Source organism: Typha angustifolia, chromosome 13 (assembly GCF_048772165.1).
Source record: "Typha angustifolia cultivar Huaian chromosome 13, ASM4877216v1, whole genome shotgun sequence".
NCBI classification, from domain to species: domain Eukaryota; kingdom Viridiplantae; phylum Streptophyta; class Magnoliopsida; order Poales; family Typhaceae; genus Typha; species Typha angustifolia.
The window spans coordinates 11,139,711-11,155,407 of NC_133251.1; the positions used below are offsets into that span (position 1 = coordinate 11,139,711).

The 15,697-nt window shown below is 37.7% G+C and overlaps 1 protein-coding gene and 1 non-coding gene across 6 annotated transcripts; both read right to left on the minus strand.

Annotated features, from left to right (window-relative positions):
- Positions 1-623: 623 nt before the first annotated feature.
- TRNAD-GUC (transfer RNA aspartic acid (anticodon GUC)) lies at positions 624-695 on the minus strand. Its single transcript has one exon. It is a non-coding gene; the product is annotated as a tRNA-Asp (tRNA).
- Positions 696-982: 287 nt separating this feature from the next.
- On the minus strand, positions 983-10,564 carry LOC140774163 (deSI-like protein At4g17486). Of its 5 annotated transcripts, none has more exons than XM_073117044.1 (6): positions 10,271-10,564; positions 7,440-7,533; positions 7,319-7,348; positions 6,255-6,542; positions 1,439-1,679; positions 983-1,353 (listed from the first exon to the last, which is right to left on the minus strand). In XM_073117044.1, the coding sequence occupies exons 4-6, from the start codon at positions 6,499-6,501 to the stop codon at positions 1,206-1,208; spliced, it is 636 nt and encodes a 211-aa protein (XP_072973145.1). In that variant the 5' UTR covers positions 6,502-6,542; positions 7,319-7,348; positions 7,440-7,533; positions 10,271-10,564; the 3' UTR covers positions 983-1,205. The 5 variants fall into 5 exon arrangements, 4 of the variants coding, with proteins under 4 accessions (XP_072973145.1, XP_072973142.1, XP_072973141.1 ...); XM_073117041.1 differs by having other exon boundaries at positions 983-1,186; positions 1,268-1,353; positions 7,319-7,533; positions 10,271-10,563; XM_073117040.1 differs by having other exon boundaries at positions 7,319-7,533; positions 10,271-10,563.
- Positions 10,565-15,697: the final 5,133 nt, after the last annotated feature.

The following is a 15,697-nucleotide window of genomic DNA, read 5'->3' on the forward strand; positions in this document are numbered from 1 at the left end:
TCTCTTATAATTTTCATTTATATCTTGACGTTATTTTAACTAAAAAGTTATTAAAAAACCCTCTACCACTTTCTCTTACTTTTTAAATCCTTCCACCATCTTCCCACTTACCTTCTCCACAGTCACCATCCTCGCCTTTTTTTATCATCCCCCTTTCTCCTCCTCCTCTTCTTCTTCTTCCTCTTCTTCTTTAGGAAGAAAAAAAGAGGACGAAGAAGTCATAGGTAATTTAGATATTTATAAATTATTTTATATATTTTAATGGAATTTCTTTTTTCAGTACCGTCTAAATTAATTCTGAGTATTAAATGAGAATTATAAAGAGAAAATAAGAGTCGGGTTACAAAATCTTTAAAGATGGGTGTGAATCATAGATAAAATATAAGGTGTGATTTATAAAAAACCATAAATATAAATATATATATAGAAGAACATGAATGATAATAAAAACAAAACTTACAATATTTTTTATAAATTTCCTATCACTTTAGGTCATAGTGTGAGAAAACATAACATGTTGAAACAAAAATAGAAAGGATTATTGTGAGCATTGATTCGTATTGTCATTAAAAGTACACGAAAGTTGTCTTTCGAAAAAAATAGTAAAAAGAGACGAAAATAGACGCCGTTGCCGGGGATCGAACCCGGGTCGTCCGCGTGACAGGCGGAAATACTTACCACTATACTACAACGACTTTGTTGAAGGAATCCAATGATATTTTTAATATTAAATTTAATATTGATATCTAAAGCGCCGGACTACATCATTTACGCATATACTAACGTACTGCCTCCTATCTCTTATATTCCTTTATTTTGTGTAACTTGTATTGTTATCCTTTATAAAGAGTGGAATATCTTTTTTTTTTTTTTTTTTTTTTTTGAAGGTAGAAGAATAATATATATCTAAGCACCGGAGTTTGTTATATTTTCTGTATGCTCTTCCTGAATGCACTATGAAAGTATATATCGACATCAAGACTTGATCACAACTCACAACTACTCAAAAAATACTTCAAATAATAGCTGATTAAATACAATAGGTGTCTGTTCCTGCTACTCCATGAAAATAATCCAGAGCCCACAAAGCATAAGACAGAGAGGTACATCAGTGCAAACCGTGAGAAAACTCATCAAGCATTTGACATCTTAGGGAATGAAGAGCATCGGAAGAGTAACTCGATAACTGCATCGATCAACAAAAGTTACACGTAAAGAAAGATACGAGTTTTGTGGGCACTTACACCAAGAACAGCACAAACCCTACCATAGCTTCCTTTCAATGAGGATCTTTTGGATACTGCATATTGGCAAGCTATTACTTCTGAATTGCATCCTGAGACTTGTTTGTAGCTTTTCCGGTGAAAAAAAAGAAGTGCCTCAAACCCACTTGCCGCCCATTGGTGGGATATAAACAGCAGGACAATGAACCACTTACCTCTCCTTCAAAGCAATGGAACTGGACCTTCTAAATTCCCATGATGAAAGGCACCCTTTTAAGGGAGAGGGGAGGAACAGACAAGATGCTGAAAGTGGCCTCTGGCGCATGGAGATTGAAGAAAAGCAGCTTAGAGCACTTGTCAACCTTCTTTTCTCACCATCTTCAGCATGGTCGTCTGGATCTTGGTGAATAGCAGAAATCTTCAAGGCCTCAGGAAGAATGCAGTTGCAGACAGCGCCTGAAAAAATGATGTAACATTTATTTAACTTGAGTTATTCAAGACAACAAGTGTGGGCTAATTACCATAAATAGATGAGAGATAAGACTATAATTACCAAAAGGACCTCATAGCCAACCAGATTCTTAAGGATGATTTGATAAAGCTAGATCTGTAACCCTATATCACACAGGTTCCCCACTTCAGCCAAATCACAATGCAAGTCTATATATTATCACTTCTTTGAATCACAAAGTAATGGTAAGAATTGTTCCTTCCTACTTGGCAACATGGTACAGTAGTGAACAATTTCTGAAGGCTAGCATATGCAATCACATGAAACGTGGGGAAGTGTCCATTAGGATGAGAATTTCGACCGTCCATTAGGATGAGAATTTCGACCATTGATATTGGATCAACATTGAACGTCGATTATATAACACATGTCTATGGGAAGAAATTATTAAGAATATAAGTACTGATATCGGTATCGGCAACTCAAAAAAGGACCAATGCATATGGATCATATTGGCTGTTTTATCAAATCGGCTAAAACAAACCAATTTCAGCTGAAACGAATTGGCCTCGGCCAGACCTGATCCAGAGAAGTACCTGAAAACCAACTACTTGTAAACCTATACTGTTTCTGTCGAAACGCCTGAAATGGCTTAAATCAACCTAGCATCCAAGTCGAATAAACTACATAGGGCCTACGTCGTGACTCACAGGACTTTTCATCTAGTAAAGCACGACCTCCCTCCCTGCCCCCTCTTTTCATCTGTTGTGCTCCTCGCCTTTCTCTATCATTTCCAATGAACTCTGAGAGGCAGCAAATTAAATAACCTTCCGCAAATTCGACGACTAGAAATTTACAAGTAAACTGAAAGAGAGGAAAAAAATTATGCAAGTCTCCTTTTCAATTGTTATTAGTTATTATCACAAGTTGGTGCCCATTTGCATGCAGTGACCAAGTACCAAGTACCAAGTACCAAGTTAGTACCATCATCTAATTGTTTGGAACTTATTCATATAGAACTAATAGATTGGTAATGACTCCTAAAGACAGGAAGCCCATCAATTATGATATTAGGTGGCACCATTACAAGATAGTCAGGAATGATTGAGATAGAAGACATGCCTCTATTGTGTTAAGGAGATGAGTAGTGTGGTAACCCACTTAAAAATGTTTGACTGGGATGAGGCGACGTAGTTCCATAACCGTAGGTAAGCAAAGAAATTAGATTACAGATGCGAGACTACATAAATATGAAGGATAAAAACAACAAAAATAGAAAAGAAAAACTAAAATGATTCGTAAGGAGCATTAAGATCTACTACACATTGAACTCGTTGGCATGACAATGTGGAAAGTAATGAAAATGAAAAGGAGACCTAAGAATTGCAAGCAAACTAACAGACAACCACACATGTAAGAATAGATCCGCTGATTTGGATTCGGCCATGTTAAAGGAAGTGTTGCCTGTGGGAGTAGTAGTGCAAGTCCTAGCAAGAGGGTCAACTGAGATGAAGAACCTTAAGTACTGCTATAATTGACTCCTACTACATACTTGCCTAGCATAAGGGGGTGGACATGGAAAGATAAAGACAGCAATTAGTCTGATAAAGAACATGAAGAACAAGAATCTATTTAAATCGACACCACCACTTTTTCATTTAATCACCAAAAAATGCTTGTGCTAGGTCGGACCTAATGAAGACTAACAGACTTGCACATAGAATATTTGTTTAGTTTAAAAAAAGAAAAAAGAAAAAAGAAATATTTAAAATAGCTTTCTATTATCTTCTGAAAAAAGAAATATTTAAAATACCTATATATTATCTTCTCCTTCCTCTCCCTACTATTCCCAAGTCGTCATCCAATCTCACCCATCAAAACCTCTACCTTATTTTCCTCTATACCATTAATTATAGGGATTGTTCTCCTATTACAAACTAGATCTAGAACGATCTATACGTAAGAAAATTATCATAATTTTTATGGTGGTAGTCTCGAAAGTTAAGATTCTAATAGTTTTAGTTTCACCTAACTCAAAAATTAAATGAAAAAATATAAATAAAATAATGAAGGAATGTCAGATTGTGATAGATTGATAAATATTTAACGTTGCGGCAATCGTAGGAGGGTGGCAGGCAGCCAAGGTTGATGGTGGACAGTTGTAAAGTAGGGTTGATCGTGGTGGAGGATAGTGGCTAGGATTTGGATGCTTGGAAGGATTCTATAATTACGATTTACTCTTATGAAGATAAATACGAATTAACGACTACGATAAAACGGTAAATGTATTAATAATAAAATAACTAAACCTAATTATTTCTCAATACTTGGATTGTTAAACAAAGAAGCCTAGCTCATCTATATATAGAGGTCGGGTATAATGAGTCCTACTCGAACTAACCCTAAAAGTTTATACGACTCAAATGAAGACTTGCCTTAAACTAGTCATAAAAACTTATACAACTCAAATTAAGAAGCTTACATGACTTAATTGAACTTACTTTAGTGACTTAAATGATTTAACTAAACTTGCATTTATGGGTTTACATAAATATGATCCAATTAAAAGATAAATAAACTCGATTTATCGAGCCCAATGTTTCCGTCAAACCCGGATCATATCATCTCCTTCTCTTTACCACTAGTATATCATCTTCCCTCATTAGTTGGTCTGACTTGGGTCCATGAAGTAAGTCAAGAATTCCATTTGCTGCCAGTATGTGCTATTGTTAGCCGATGATCGACAAGGCACATGTGCTAATGGCAAATTTGCCAAACCAAAAAGATGGTGGGAAGAGATATTAGAGAGAGATAGAAAGGGGGAGAGAGAGAAGGAGCTTACCTTAGTCAAGAGCCCTCGCCTCTTCGAATGGAGAAGATGATGACTCCTTGCAATGTGCCTAGGATTGGAGAATATGCCTCCTCGATCGATCGGAGAAGACGATTCAGCGAATTGTCTTAATTGACGATCCGCAACTTATAAGAAGATATGCTTAAATGGATCTAACTTATAATTGGTGATGGTATGGCAAATCAATGCCCTTCTCCAACTACTATGGAAGAGTTTGAGGGGTCTCATACCATACGAGAACACCACTAAAAAGTATTTCACAACCTATTACCTTGATTTTTGGAGGATGTTTGTTGGCGCACCTCCTCTCCCCTTACTAATAGACTTGCAACATAGAATATTTTGTTTAGTTTAAAAGAGAAAAAAGTGAAATATTTAAAAAGCCTTTCTCTTATCTTCTCCTTCCCCACCCTACTATCCCCAAGTCGTCATCCAATCTCACCCATAAAAAACTCTACCAAATTTTCCTATGCACCATTAATCATAGGGATTGTTCTCCTCATCTTTACCACAAGTATATAATCTTCCCTCATTTGTTGGTCTGACTTATGTCCATGATGTAAGTCAAGGATCCACTTGCCGCCGATATGTGTTGTGCCAAACAACAATCGACTCGGCACATGTCATTCTGATGGCAATGATAAGAAAACAATGGTAGGGAGAGATAATGGAGAGAGAGGGAAAGGGAAAGGGAGAGAAAGAGATAGGGAGCTTACCTCAGTCAAGAGCTCTTGCCTCTTTGAATGGAGAAGATGATGACTCCTTGCAATGTGCCCAAGATCAGCGAATATACCTCCACGATCGATAGGAGAAGATGATTGAGCAGATTGTCTTAATTGACAGTCCACAACTTATAAGAGGATCTGCCTAAATGGATCTAACTTATAATTGGTGATGATTAGGGCCAATCAATGCCCTTCTCTGATTGCTGTAGAAGAATCTGAGGGGCCTCCTACCACTAAAAGGCATTTCGCAGCCTTTTACTTTGATTTTTGGAGGGTGTCTGTAAGTGCACCTCTCATACCACTAAGTACGCCTTGTATTAATCACTTGGTGAAATAAGATCAATTAGTTTTAGAGTGGGTAGTGATTTTCATTTTTTTCTATGCAAGAAAGATTTTCCATTTTTAAAAAACGTGTCTTGATGTGTCAGCCATATATTACTTTTCCCATTTGTATTCGACTTTTGATTTTTTAGTCTCACTTGATTTTCTGCTCATCAACTTAAGTTCAATTTTTCTAGTTATAGTAGTATTAAGTTTTTATCTCCTACTTGGTTTCGGTTTTCAAGTTTGATTCCCATTTGGTTTTTTTTGAACCTAATATGACTCAATTTTTGTAATCCAATTAAGATTTGGTTTTTGATTTTGACATGAAATTTTATTTTCTATATCTCTAAATCTAGTCAAACTAGAGATCATATTTCCTCCAACATATTATCAGACAATATACATCAACAATCAAAATCCAGTAAAATTCAGAAAATAAAACTATGAGCAAGAATGAAATACCACTGTGTTATAATTGCTGCCTTTTCTTTTCCTTCTCTGTGCTGACAATGCATAGAGACAGTAATACTGGTCATGATAATTAAGCAATATTCCAACTTCCAAATATACCAAAGAAAGATCAATACGTGTGTCATAGTACCAAGAGTAAAAGTAACCCAGAATGCATGAGGTTAAAGATTCTCCTATTACTGAGCAAAGCAGTAAGAAGATGTACATACCTATCCGGGCAAGCCGATTCACCCATTTGGGAATTGAATTGCCTGTCAGTTTATAACAGATATCCTTGCAGAAATGGTTGCAGTTCTTGGTGATCAAATGATAAGCATCTCCGTGGTAGTTAACTGATTGAAGCTCCATGAACTCTCTAACTTGAATAGGGTCTAAGCACGTAGTACCAATAAATATTGATTTCCTGAACCTGAAGCCTGGACACTGACGAGGTTCGACCTCAAAGACCCCACTCATGGAATAGTCATGTGCTCCAAATGCATATTCCACGCCATAAACTGCAAATTGTAGAACATATATTTCTAAATATTTCATTCTGCAATCAACAAAACTAAGAACCTTTGGGCTATGCCCATTCATTCAAAGAACATATATTTCTAAATATTTCATTCTGCAATCAATAAAACTAAGAACCTTTGGGCTATGCCCATTCATTCAAAGGGCATTCTCAATATATTTATTCGAATCAGTTATATAGCAACAAAATTTGATATTACTAGTAGTAGATAATGTCACTTATATCTTGTTAAGTGATTCATTACATATTCCCAGTAATATTACTAGGAGAAGGATATTATCTAGTATGACCTTCAAATTCATAATTCATATCACACAATAACATCTTAGAGTCAACATTTCTACAAATAGAATCTTATAAGATATCGTCAATTTATCTTTGGACGCTTAATAAAAATTCTGTAGTGCATGTCCTCATATGGGCAGAGTTCCAAGATGACACATGTATGCTAAGATTGAGTGTTTGCAATAAGAAGGAAAAGTTAGTTCTTTCATGGTCAAGCCCTCTAGTTTGTATCATCCAGAATAGTTATACAAAAGAAATCCCTTTAAAACTTGCAGTTATAATCATTGATCAAAATAAAAACTAATATCAACAGAAATCAGAAAGAACAATAATTAGTTTGATATACAAAATAAATTCTATTGGGAGCAGTGTGTTTCATAAAAAATAACAAGTTTTGAGATAGGCAACATATGCATGGAACCTCATTTATTAATGAGTCAACTTGAACAAAGTAAGGGCAATCAACAGTACCTTCAACACCTGAATGAAAGATCCCAAGACCTGCCCAATACACATAGCCATTCATGGGTGTCAAATCATATACATTCAGATAAACTGGTGCATTTCCTCTTATTTCACTGGCTGAACGGACCTTTGAAAACATACAAAAACGGGTGGCAGATTTCCGGCCCAAGTGAAGAGGCATGAGGGACTTCCAACCTTTTTTTGAGCCCAACTTCATTTTCCTACAAATGTGGCAAGAAAACAATCATTTCTTACTATTTCTTTAAAACATAAGCATCACTTGACCTGTCAGCTGACAGGATCTTAAAGAGAGAGTAAAGAATGCACTACATGAAGCTTTCCAACTACTTTAGAAAACTAGGAAAGACTACTTGCAACACTAATCTAGTTTTAAAGAAAAGATAGAAAGGATGAGAAAACAAAATAGAATGTTTTCAAGTTAGCGGATTACCAAAATCCCCTAAATTTAACTTTGTCTCACTATATTTCCTTGTACTTTGGACTAAATTGCAATTATTAGGTTTTTCATCCAAAGTTAACAATATTCACCATCTTGAAAAAAAATCAATTTACCCCGTGAACTTTTATTTTTATATTACTAAGTCACCTTGAACTTTCTCTCTGAATACAAATTTATTAGACAAAATCAGGGGCATATAAGTTATTTTGTCATCTCTGTAATGACATTTGTATTTGTAGTTTAGTCAAAAGTTTAAGAGAGCATAGTGATACAAAACAAAGTTTAAAGAAGGAAAATAATTTTTGTCCAAAATACAAAGGGCTAAAATGTATTTATCCCTAAAAATTATCTCCAATGAAAATTGTAAATTGAATTTATAAGTAACAGCCATCTCTTAACCGAATAGATTCCACATGCAAACTTTACACTCATCCCCAAATTGTTATTCTCTAATAATGAACATTAAGTTTTGGTAAAAATCAGATTGCCAACCATTTTCAATTTAGATATTTGTCATAAATGATAGTCAATACAAAAGTGCCATCTTTGTTATCCTAACCTTAAAAATTCCACAAAATCCTCCAAGATTTTGTCAGAATTCTTAGCACAGGCATTCATGTTTATGTGAAGGTGAAAGGTGGTAATTAGGTACTATGGTTCATCTTGAAGATTTTTGACTTTTGACTAACCTGACATTGGTTAGTTTATTTAAGGACAGCTATCTCACCATGATTTCAATATAACGATATATAATTCCAATTACAAGACCATCTTGATTTTGTATGTTATTTTTATCGCTCATAAGTATTAGTAACACACAATGAATAAACTATGGTCCCTTAGTGAATGACTGAATGTAGTCCATTGCCCAATGAGATTTCAGTTTTACCTTTTTACTTCTTAAGGGGCATTGCAAATATTAACATCATAGATCAAGTCACACCAACATACAATTCCAATCAAACAAGCTTGTCAAGAAGAACAAAATAAAATCTCCAAGCAGTACAATGTGAGATATAAGTGACACATAGAATCAATGTGAACAACCCAATTCTTGAACAAACTAGCAACTCAAAGCTTTCTGGCACTAGAAGTCAAGATTTAAATTTGGGTAAGTTGTGATACACAAAAAGGATCTTGGCATCATTTATTTAAGGGATTTTTACATAATTGTCACTAAAAATTGTAAGATATTATAATAGCCACTACATTCTTCAAAATATCATAATTGTCATCAAAATCATTGAACTCTATCAAAAATGGTATCCCTTCAGTTTAAATCTATTTAATCACTATTACACTGAACTTAGATTAAAAAAGGACTATTTCCTTGTATAATTTGCTTAAAATAGTTCAAAAGTTATCTAATTTAGCCAATATCATTGTCTAACAAAAGAAAACCTGTTTTTTGTAAGCAAAAAGATTCAGTGATAATTTTTTGCATTCTAAATTTCAAGAAAGAAGGAAATTAAAGTCATTTATATATATTCATTAAATTAAGTTATTAACAACCATCTATTAAGAATATTATATAATATTTTGCCAAAAACTAAACATAATGACATTTCTTAAAGGATTCAATGATTTTGGTGGCAATTATGGTTTTTGAAAAATGTAGTGGTTATTATGATATTTTGAAGAATGTAGTGGTAATTAGGATATTTTGAAAATTCTTAGTGGCAATTATGTAAAAAACTAAAAATCCCTGTATTTAAGGTTGAGCCTGTCTATGCCATCTCAAATTAAAGTCCAATGTTGCGATTCCATCTTTCATGAAAATTAATAAATTCCAATAAAATCAGGATTTGAACACCATTTATTAGCATTAATTTTTGAATATGACAATACATTTGCAAAATATAGAGCATCATCTTCAGATGGAAGTTGAAACTTTAAAATTTCCACTTAAGAATAAATGAGGCCAACTTTAAAGAGCGATTTAAAAGAGTTAGATCAAAATTCAAATTAATCCGTGCATCAAAATATCATCTTCCTTAAATGAAAATTTTTCATAGTTGTACAAAAGATGGAAACAAATTAAACGGAAAAAAGATTTGAACGTGGCAAAAAGATATATATATATATAATTAGTAATAAACTAGTTTATGTATAAATGTAAAAGTTTAATTTCATGACAGTGGCAAAAAGATAAGGTAAAACAGACAAATGCGTCTCTTTAACCAAAACTATTTCATGACAGTAGCATTTCTACAAAGTTAATTTAAAACTTGTACTTTATTTCATGATAGTAGCTTAGTCCTATTTAACCTTTCTCTCAATTCCATCTAAGGAAGCTTTTAGGGGCAAATGAACAATCATCTCAATGTCATCTGATCTATAATTCAGAAGATAAACCAAAAAGAAAAAAAAGAAAAGTAAAACCCGTTTGGAATCAGAGCTAACACCTAAAGAGAGGGCGAGAAGGGTATGAAAAGGAGCTAACAATTAGAGAACGAGAGCAATGAGGAGAGAGAGATAAATGGGTTAAAATGAAGAACCTTTGAATCCTTGATTCGAGCAGTGAGATGAAGCTAGCCTTCGGCTCTGAAAGGAGAGGCGAGAAAGAGAACGAGGAAGACGAAGTGATCTGCACTGGAGATCTAATGGAGGAAGACAAAGTGATCTGCACCAGGAAGACGAAGGGTTATCCCTTCGGCAGCAGTCGAGTCCCCGGCCATCGGCGACCGTGGACGTCACTACTCCCGGCGTCGCACGAGAAAATCGAAGAGGATGAAGGAAGGTTTAGGCACTAGGGATTTCAATTTGGTGAGGGATCTGAGTTTTCATTTTTTATCTTTACTGATTACTTACATTTTAACCACATCACTCGGTATCACTCACAGTCTCACACGCGCCTACGCTCTACGCGAAAGAGACGAAGTGTACAGATACACCTGTATTTAGAAAAACTCGATCTACGTGTATAAAATAGGATATAAAAATCAGCTTTTAGTTTATAAAATTTTATAAATCACACTCTATTTTATCTATTTAATTTTATGATTCACTCCGTTTTTAAAGATTTTATAACTCGATCTTTCATTTATTTACTATAATTTTTATTTAATATTCTAATGTTTTGACTAACTGATATTAACCCCATTATATGAGTGCTGTTTGAAAAATGAAAAATCATGACGGTGAATGAAGCTTGGTAGGAAGAAGTGGAAAGCCTCATTGAGCAAAATATAAACTGTCACCTCCCAATCCTTTTTGCTTTTTTTTGATTGATGAGCTGAAAACAGCTAAATGTTACACCGGAAGGCCAATTATAATGCTATATCTTACCGAAGGATGGCCTCAAGCTCCTCCGGTAATAAGGTATCAGTACCCCAGCAACACCTATTACCAACTCTCCTCCCAAGCCTTCCTAACTAATCCGCCGCTCTATTACCCTCTCTATGAGTATGAGAGAACACAACCTTACTATATTTACTTATCAAACTCTGGCTATGATACCCCTAAGTCTCCAAGGTGTAGCAACTTCACCTTTCATGATCCTCACCAATTCTTCAACATCAGTTTCAACAATAGCTTTAACCCCCAACCCATAACCTATTTGCAGTCCTAACAAGATTGCACAAGCTTCACTGACGAGTAGGGAGTCTTTGACAGTTGCTTCAGCTAAGGCCTTAATTAGTTTTCCTTCTGTATCTCTAATGATCACCCCAACACCAACTCGGTATTCTTTGTCATTAGACGCCCCATCCATATTGATCTTGATCCACCCTTCCTGAGGTGGCTCCCACCGCACGTTCTTTGTTGGCCTGTTTGAGTTCGGCTTTCTTTTCTTCTTTTCACCATACTCCTCAGCCAGGTGTACCACCCTTTTGGCCGCAAGTTTCGGACGTAGATTATCACCTTAAAAAAATATTTTCATTCCTCACTTTCCAAATAATCCACATGGTTGTCGCTATTACTGCCTTAAGGAAATCATTTCTGTCTTTGTCTGCATACCATGTGGCGATAATCCATTCATCATTTATCCTACTGGTGATATCGCCGTCGACTTTCAAGATCTCCACCACCTTCTCACAGGTTTAGTCGTGGCAAATCTACAACCAAAAAATAAGTGACTTGCAGATTCCTTGAAGAGCCTGCACAGCCCACACTCTCCATCTGGCTCACAGCTGACCATTTTAAGATATGATCTAGTAGGCAGTTTCCCCCACAAAGTCTTCCACGTAAAAATCCTAACACAAGGAGCTATAATTAGCTTCCAAAGCATGGCCCATCCTGGCCAGACTTCTGAATTACTGTTTTTTAACAAAGCGGTACATTGATTTGGCTCAAGCTTCTGTCCAAACCCACTAATTATCCATATGCGTCGGTCCCATGCATGTAGTAGCAATTTGGAACGTCAAGTCTACATAGAAGCAACGTAGGAGGTAGTCTACGTCCCACGTCCCACTCCTCTGAAGCTCTTCCACTTTAGATTCGGTGGTGAATCTATTGACATCCATAATGCAAGGTAGGCGGAATAGGGGCACCTCCAAGATCCAGGGATCCAATAGGATCGACGTGTTTTTTCCATTACTGACATCACACCGGAAACCTTCTTGTAGCTCCTTGATCGCTTGCACCATAGCTCTCCATAGCCACGAAACCTTGGCATATCTTCGATTTTCCCACATGGCCAACTTACCATATTTATTCAAGGCAATGTCCATTCACGTTGTCCGTCAATGGTGAATCAAACTGACATGTGCTTGCCGAGGATGGCCAGCTTCGCTGCCCGAAGACACTTTATACCCAGGCCACCTTTAGTTTTTGTCTTGGTGAGAGTCTCCCATCCAACAATGATGCAAACCCCTTCAGGTTGCATTCTTTTCCCAAATGAAGGATCTAGCCACCTTCATGATAGCTTCAAGGATTGAGTCAGGCAACCACGTAGAGCCCATCTAGTAGTAGGGGATGGAAGTGAGCATGGCTTGCACTAAGGTAACTTCCGACCACCGACAACGCACTTCTTTTCCAGCTAGCTAGCTTGTGTTTTACTCTATCAACTAGCTCTTATTGGCCAAGGGCAGGGATCTAGCGATCGAAGATCCACACACCAAGGGTGTTGAAAGGCATATTCCCTTCCTTCAGCAGAAGTAACTCACAAAGCTTGTCCTTCTCACTAGTTCCTAGCCAAGGTGGGAAGAAAATCTCTGATTTGTCACTGTTAACTCTCTGGTTCGTCAGCTTAGAATAGAAATCCAAAGTGTCAAGCAGAGCCATAGCATTAGACTCATTTGCTTGCAAACCACTAGTAGATCATCAGCATAAAGGAGGTGGGTCAGCTGGTTCTCCCATATTGTAACCCTTGAATAGCACCTTTGCTGACCTGATCATTAAGGCAGAAAGTGAGCAGCTAGGAGCAAAGAATAAAGAGATATGGCAAAAATGGATCTCCTTGCCGTAATTCATGGTGAGGCGTTCAGCTGGTGGGCCATTGATGAGGATGCCAAAACGAGAGGAGTAGATGCAAGCTTTGATCCACATTTGCCATCACTTCAGGAATCCCATAACCTCTATAATATGGCAAACAACATCCCATGAGTTCCTATCATATGCCTTCTCCATATCAAGTTTTAGCATTATCAATGGCGGTTCACTGCGAGCGCTCACCAAAAAGTGAGCAATCTCTTGAGCAACCAAGGTGCTATCTTGTATGGATCTTCCAAAAATGAAAGCTGCTTGTTCAGTGCCAATGAGCTTCGGTAGAACCACCTTGAGATGTTTAACCAGGATCTTAGCAATCACTTTGTAAACAGTATTGCACAACACAATAGGTCGCTAGTCTTTCACAAGAATGGGGTTTTCCTTTTTCAAAATCAAAGTGAGGATAGTTCGCTAAGTTCGGCCCCATAGCATTGACATAGAACCTTGGTTGAAGAACTTCTTCACAGCCACAATGATGTTTGCACCCATGAGATCCCAGTATGTAGTAAATAATTCAGCTTGGAAATCATCCGATCCCGATGTCTTGTTCCTCGGAAGGCTCCACATTGCCGCCATAATCTCCTTCATTGAGATTGGCACAATAAGAGCTATTTCCTCCTCCTTGTTAATCTTCAACGGTGGAGGGAGTCTTCGCCAGAGTTCATTTACATCCTCAGTTAACACCACTGGACCCCAAAGTGCCATGTAGTGCTCTTGGAAGCAAGCAACAATGGCAGTAGGTTCGGTGACCCACGCTCCAGAGTCGTCTTGTATGCATGAAATGCGATTGCGCCGATTTTGAATCATAGCAGTGAGGTGGAAGAATCTAGTGTTCCTATCCCCCTCCTGCACCTATCGGAGTCTCGAGCGTTGCAGCCACCAGAGGTTAAGTTGCTAGCTCAAGGCACTCCTAAGGTTATAAGCAACCCTAAGCTGATTTAGCTTATTCTCTTCTAGTTCTCCAACAGCGTCAGCTGCCTCTAGCATAAGGATCTCTTGTTTGGCTCTATCTAGTTGAAGCTCTATGTTGCCAATCTTGGCCTTACTCCAATCCTTTAAGGCATATTTGGCAACAACTAGCTTATGGGCTAACACCTGCATGGGGCCACCATTACTCCTCTTGTTCCAAATTGACTCGAGGGTGGTTTTGCAGTCATCGTATTCAAGTTCGACACATTCAAATCTGTAGGGTCTTGTCACCTGCTTCTAGCCTTCATCACACTTGAGAAGGAGAGGGGCATGATCTAATGTCGATCGATCGAGATGTATCACTTTACTTTCCTTAACTCCTTCACACCAACACTGGTTGGCCATCACTTGGTCGAGCCAAACCCACATCCTGGTTGCACCCGCCCTGTTGTTACACCACATGTAAGGTACTCCTTCAAAGCCAAGGTCCCAGGGTCCAACTTTATCTACAAAAGCCCGAAAGGCCTTGCCTTTGGCCTCAGCACCACCGGCTCCACGTATTTCATCTCCTCCACCTTCAAGAAAGCATTGAAGTCACATGCAATAGCCCAATGAGTGTCTGCCACGCAGATCACAAGCTGCCCTTTCCAAAGTTCTATTTGTTCCTCAAGCTGGTTACTAGCACAAATGACTGAAAGGAGCCTAGTTTGACCTTCAAAGGGAGAGATCACCACATGACTCGCATACTTGGATATGAAAACGATATCTACCTAGCCTATGCTAGCCCTCCAGAGGATGATCAGCCCTTCAGATGACCCAATAACCGGTACACAAAAGTGCACCCATCCTCTTCCAATTCTAGCTTGTAATCTCTTATCATGGGTCTCTAACAGGCAAAGCAAGTCCAGCCTGTAATCTCTTATCATCTCATGACACCTATCTAAAGCCTCCTTTTTTAGGCACCATAACAATTCTGATACGATCTCTCCTTTTGACTAAAGTTTGATCTCTTCTGATTTTCAGATTTGGATTGGATCTGGCATAGAACTTTGTAAATAGATCCTAAAAGATTCTCCGTCGGATCGATGCCCCTGAAAAGATCTTTCCAATGAATCAAGTTTAAGACAAATCGGATATGTGGATCTCGAGATATCGTCCGATTAGTGGACGAACATCAGGGGGTCTGATTAGGATCCGTGGTTGGAGGCACGAGATCTTAGATGATGGTGGTTGGTGGTGGACCGGCATTAATGGGGTGGCATCGGTGAAAAGTGGGGGTGGAAGGGTTATGGTTGATGGAAGGGTTAGGGCAAGTGTTGGATAGATTGGAAGAAGGGGAGAAGAGGGCCACCCCTAAGGGATTAGGGTGATTGGCCGGTCGAGGGAGGTTAGAAGCGGTGTCGCCGGGGATCGAGAGAACAAGAGCGAAGAAGATGAAGGAGGCAAGGCAAGAACTCAATTCATCAATAATGACTCCCTGGTTGCCATCCACATCCTTTAGAGGCTAACCAAACAATTCAAAAATAACCCTAAACAGTACATTTTTGCCGACCGCGTTCAAACACGCCCGATCGCATTCAAACATACCT